Here is a 6,272-nt window from a genome sequence, read left to right as displayed (position 1 = left end):
GGATTCTTAGAGTCATCTTCCCAGTTTAATGTGCACACTCCAACTACAGTATACAATATCAAGATCGGAGAAGACCGAGATGACCTAGAGATTATAGAAGGTACTTTTTATCTTTATGGTGAACGTGTATTTGTTCTGATTGATTATGGCTCTACGCACTCGTATGTTATTACTAAGTTGATTAGAGAAAGAGATATTCCTTTAAAACCTATTGAGAGTGATATAATAGCTACAAACCCATTGGGTCATAGCGTAGGGTAAGTAGGATATATAGAAATTGCTCGATAAAGATTCAAGGGGTTGAATTCCCCGTAAATCTAATGAAATTACCATTTAAAGAGATTAAAATTATTTTGGTCATGAATTGGCTATCTTTGTATCATGCTATGATGGATTGTCTCTTGAAACGATTAATTTTAAATGATTTACAAGATTCTAAGATTATAGTAAATGGTGAAAAAGTGAATCCATTGCCCAATGTCATATCGATGATATATGCTAACAAATTGCTGCTAAAAGGTTGTCAAGCTTTTCTGGCTAATGTGGTTGACACTCTAGTCTAAAGTCAAGTTGGAAGATATTCTGACGGTTCAACAATTTCCATATGTATTTCCTGATGAGTTACTTGGATTACCTCCTGATTGCAAGGTAGAATTCAATATTGATGTATTTTCGGATATTGTACCTATCTCAATAGCCCCGTACAGAATGACTCCAATCGAACTTAGAGAATTAAAGGCATAATTATATGAATTGCTAAATCATGGTTTTATCAAACTGAGTGTATCTCCTTGGGGCGCACCAGTATTATTTGTGAAAAAAAATATGGATCTATGTGATTACGTATAGATTATCGTCAGCTGAATAAAGTGACGGTGAAAAATAAGTACCCCTTCCAAGGATCGACGATCTCTTTGATCAGTTGAATGGTGCATTAGTATTTTCTAAGATCGATCTCCGATTTGGTTATCATCAACTAAAGATTACAGAGGAGGATATTCCTAATACGGCTTTTAGGACTCGATATAGTCACTATGAGTTCGTAGTGATGCCGTTTGGATTAACTAATGCCCCTGCAACATTTATGGATTTGATGAATTAGGTATTTCATTCGTATCTAGATCAGTTTGTGCTTGTGTTTATTGATGATATCCTGGTTTATTCTAAGATTAAAGAGGATCATGATGCTCATCTCCGTATTGTACTTCAGATTTTTCTAGATAAAAAACTTTATGCTAAATTGTCAAAGTGTGAATTCTGGTTGTCAGAAGTTGTTTTTATTCATTATGTGATTTCAGCAGATGGAATAAGAGTCGATCTCAAGAAAGTAAAAGCAATAGTGGAGTGGAAAACTCCAAAAAAATGTTTCTAAAGTTCAAAGTTTCTTGGGACTTTTTGATTAGTATCAAAGATTTGTGAAGAATTTCTCGATGATTGCTTCCCCACTCACTAAGTTGCTAAGGAAGGATGTGCCCTTTGTTTGGACTAACAAGTGCCAAGTAAGCTTTGATACACTAAAGAAGATTTTGACAAAGCCACCAATTTTAGTGCAACCAAAACTTCACTTTTATTGCTCATATAGAAAATTGATATCAGAGAACATGTTTTTTCCTTCAAATATTATGGAAAACCTTTTAATGAGTCGGTTATGTTATCGATATTTAATTGATACTTTTCTCTAGGTATTGATATTAATAAATAAATTTGATATTTTTAGTTTTCTCATTTTCTAAGTTTTTATAAAAATTCGAAAGTATCAATATTAATAAACATACTTAACTATACTATAAGTTTGTCGGTTAAGTAATTTTGAAATATTTTTTCATGGTTTCAACTTACAATATTATAAGTCAACTTTTTTTGTTGTGTCTAACTGATTTTTCTATTGTTCTTATTAATTTTTCGGTCACCTTGATCCTCCGTTTTGTAGTCTTACATTAGTATGTCTTTCCGTAGACATCCTCGTGAAGCAAACTTAACAAAATTTAAGTATTGTTTATAGAACTCATTGAGTATCTTCAATAGTAAATATAATTGATCCTCCGTTTTGTAGTCTTATATTAGTCTATCTTTCCGTAGACATCCTCGTGAAGCACACTTAACAAAATTTAAGTATTGTTTATAGAACTCATTGAGTGTCTTCAATAGTAAATGTAAATGTGTTTTTAGAAGATTTAGAATTAAACAATTGTTTGTAGATAGTATGAATTGTCAATAATATAAAAAATAATTTTAAACAGATATTAACTTGTAATCCTTCCTAATTATTTAAAAAATATTACTCATTTCGTCCCATTATTTTTGTCTTATATTGACTATGCATATTGTTTTAGGAGATATATTTGATTAAGAGAAATGATAAAAATATCCATAAAAGGTGATTTATATATTTGACATTTATTTTGATATGTGCAAAAGAGTGAGATTTATATAATGGTTAAAAAAGAAATATAAATATTGTTATTTGTTGAATTTTTTAATATTACATTTTGAATGTGATAATTTAAAAAAAAAATCAGTGGGACGAAAAAATATTTATTAAAATTGAGCCAAATTAAAGGTGATGTAAGCCCGTTAGAAACCAATGAAAAGAAGAGGTTATTAAGTTCCAATTTAATTCTCAGTTTCTCTTTTTCAGCCCTGCTGTCAGAGCCCCCGTTCTTGCCTACTTTGCTGAACAAGTGCTAGGAATAAGAAATCCGAAGTAAACTAAATAACACTCGACTTTCCGGTAAGTTCTTCTGTTTGTTTCCTGAGAAAACTTAAAAAAAGCATTTGTATAGACAGATTTACTACGTTTGTTCTTTGCATTTTTGTTTCCTTTCCCCCTTAAAACCAAAACTTGCTTCGATTTACTGTAGCAGTTTTATGAAGGGAAGAAATTATTTCTTTCTTCTTCTTTTTTTGTTAGGAAATAAAATCTTTACTCTTTGGTTCTTATAGCACCATGCATGACCTATTTTCAAGTTTTTTTTTTATTTTGTTTTTTTTATTATAATGCACATGCACAATGTGATCGATGGAAAGAGAACTGAGAGCAAACCGGAGAGGTTCTTTATTTTTCTTTCTTTTAATTTTTTTTTTAATTTTTAAATTTTTTATAGGGATACTGAAGAATGTCACATGGTATGATGCTTGATAGTCTATTGAAGAAAAATTCTGGCATTTTCTGAAGTCGTAGGCCTCGTTATAGTAGTATTAGTGAGGAATTTGAAAAGGAGAACACTGATCACTATTGTGAAATTGACATGGAAGATTCCAAATATAGGCAATATTTTAGCAATCTAGAGCAGTTTCGTTATAGTCCTGGTGGTGATGCTGATGATGAGGAGGAGGAGCTAAAGAATTCTGAGTATAATTTTTTCCTTGAGAAGTTAAAATGGAATGGGAATGGGGAATCATACTCGGTTGAATTTGAAATTAATTCCGATGTCTCAATTGTACTTAGGTATGAGGAAGTGCAAGAAGAGTCTCTTGAGGATGTGGATGGACAGAGAAATTTTATGAGAGATTCAAAAAGAGAAAAGGCTAAGGTTCCAGAAATTTTGGGTGGCTTTTCTGGGAAAGCAAGGGCTGGTACATCGAAAAATGCAAAGAAATCTTTGAAGATCGGAGATGAAGAGGGTAAGAAAAGTTTAGGAGATGTTCCCGGTCAGAAAAGAAAGAAAGATTATGAAAATGAACTACAAGAGGTAGCTGAGGTTGATCCAGTTTCTTGTAAATCAAGTGGAGGATCTTCAAAGTTGATGAATTCTGTTGTGAAAGCTGAAAGCCAACCTGAGGTTCCAGATTCTTTTGATAAGTCTGGTGTGAATCCTGAACTGGGAAATGAAAAGTGTCATAAAAGTACACATCACAAAAATTATGGAAGTTGCCCTGAAGTAGAAGTATTTACATTGGATACACCGAAAACTACAAAGAAATCTTTGGAGATCGGAGATGAAGAGGGTAAGAAAAGTTTAGGAGATGTTCCCGGTCAGAAAAGAAAGAGAGATGATGAAAACGAACTAGAAGAGGGAGCTGAGGCTGATCCAGTTGCTTGTAAATCAAGTGAAGGATCTTCGAAGTTGATGAATGTTGTTGTGAAAGTTGAAAGCCAGCCTGAGGTTCCAGATTCTTTTGATAAGTATGGCATGAATCCTGATCTGCGAAATGAAAAGTGTCATACAAGTACACATCACAAAAATGATGGAAGTTGTCCTGAAGTTGAAGTATTTACATTGGATAATATGCCTTTACCTGAAGGAGATTATATGCCATTTGTGCCATCAAAATGCTTTGTATGCATATAATCATTTCCTTTTGATCTTATTTCCCTTTATCTTTTGGGGTAAAGCAGAAAAACTAAAACGAACATAACACCAGATACATCTAGGCTTAAGATGATTTGGTAGGCTCTAACCTCATATGAATGTTTGAGAAAGGGTTTTCTAGTGTTTTTCTTTTTCCTTTAGCATTGCATGTTGCTGATTCTTTTACTGTTTCTTGTTTTTTTTTTTTAAAAAGGTTGGTGAAGAGTGTGGGGATGGTATCAGAGATTCTAGTCCGTCTCAGTTCAGGGAGAAGCTCATGGATCTTCTTAAAATTCCTTATAACGGAAAGGAGTTTGATAATCTTTGGCGAGAAGTAACCAAAAGAAAACCAGTGCAAGGTGTTAAAGAGTTACGCCATGGAAGAATGAAATCATATTCAACCAAAACTAAAGGAAAATCATACCTTGATTGGTACAAAGGTAAGTTTGATTTCTCAGAAGTTTTTTTATTTGGTTCTTTTTGTTTATTATAAAGACGTAAATACATTTATTATCTGTTTTAGTAACTGAGATCAGTGCCACTTTCTGACAGAATTTGTTTTAGGTAGTACAGTTGTGGTAAAATGATTCTACAATGTTTCCACACAAGGAACGAATATTGAAAGGAAAGATTGATGCTTTTGTTCATCCAATTACTCATCTAAAATGAGCATGTTGTTTCCTGGTGTAGTAATGCCAATTGGTTCCTGAAATCTTAAATTATGATCGATAAGGGTTTTTTTTGTGCATTCTCAGTTGATTTTTTTGTTGTTCCACTGCCTTGTAATACAATGTTATGTTTACTTTGACAAGACTTCCATCTGATATTCATCATCAAAGACGACGTTTTAACAAGTGATTTTCAGTGGTTCTTTCTTCCTTTCTTTTTGGTTTCGCTTCAGATTTTGCAAGACTAGTTTGCTTTGGTTCCTTCCATAGTTTTGGTTGAGCTGGACTCATTGAGCTTGATAACTGTTTCCTTCTGTAGTTTCAGTATTTATTCAGTCATCAATACAATTCTGAAAAAAGTGTTTGCTTTAATCATCATGTTTGTTACTCTTTCAGAACTAAAAATTAAAGTCGAAGAATTCAGGGAAGATCGACGTAAAGTTTTACATCTCTTACGTGGATTTTTCTTTTGGTTGAAGGTAAGTGCTTCGTCATCATATGTACATCAACATTTTCATCCAGCCAAAGAAGCAAAAATCTATATGAACAATGAAATTAGTGTTTTGTTGAGTGAAGCTTCAAATTTCTATGGTTGTGTATTTTGTTCCCCCAGAATACAGCTCATGCAGGTGCATTTCAACCATGGATGGACGCCTTGTATTTGAAGGGCTTTGACAGACCAGAGATTGTATAGCATGCCGAGCAGACAGATGTATATGAGTGAAGGGTATGCTTCCAGTCGTATTTTGATGAAGCATTGTGAAATGTGGCCCTTCTCCTGTTCTGTTGTGCTCTTTTGGTAGCCATGGCCGCCGTTGTCGTAATGTTTTTGCATATTAGGTTTTGCTTGATGTAGTGCGCTTGCTCCGTAATGTCATTCGAACCTTAAAATATTTGAAAGGTTAATATTTTTATATATATTATTTACATCTCTAGTTTTAATCGAGTTAATATGCATTAATTCTGTCAACTATCGACCTACATTGGTTGAATCTAAGTAACGATATATACATAGAAAAGTTGAAACTCAATACAAATACAATAATCCAATAGGGTAAAAGAGAAAAAATAAAGAAATTGTAACATCTTAAAAGGAAGGTTTCAAAAGATAAGTATATTCACCATTGTCAACACTTCGTGTGAACACAATATTAAAGAAGAAAAATGAATGGATGTGATATAATTTTCTTAGTTTGATTTTGGTGAGTGAGTTTCCATTTTAGCTGTTGATATATATCAATGTGCATCATTCATTGTAACTTACATCGTCTCATGTTCATTTTCTTCCTGCCTGAGCAAATCTGTCATGATA

At 32.9% G+C, this 6,272-nt stretch overlaps 1 protein-coding gene across 1 annotated transcript; it reads left to right on the top strand.

The window, feature by feature from the left end:
• The first annotated feature begins 2,645 nt into the window (after positions 1-2,645).
• LOC120152715 lies at positions 2,646-5,759 on the top strand. Its single transcript, XM_039164877.1, has 6 exons — positions 2,646-2,731; positions 3,105-3,793; positions 4,172-4,280; positions 4,507-4,732; positions 5,357-5,439; positions 5,574-5,759. Exons 2-6 carry the CDS (start codon positions 3,249-3,251, stop codon positions 5,652-5,654), a joined length of 1,044 nt encoding a protein of 347 aa, XP_039020808.1. The 5' UTR covers positions 2,646-2,731; positions 3,105-3,248; the 3' UTR covers positions 5,655-5,759.
• Positions 5,760-6,272: the final 513 nt, after the last annotated feature.

The sequence above is a fragment of the Hibiscus syriacus genome, unplaced genomic scaffold (assembly GCF_006381635.1).
Source record: "Hibiscus syriacus cultivar Baekdansim isolate YM2019G1 unplaced genomic scaffold, ASM638163v2 tig00111095_pilon, whole genome shotgun sequence".
Taxonomy (NCBI): Eukaryota; Viridiplantae; Streptophyta; class Magnoliopsida; order Malvales; family Malvaceae; genus Hibiscus; species Hibiscus syriacus.
This window is presented reverse-complemented; position numbering and strand designations above follow the sequence as displayed.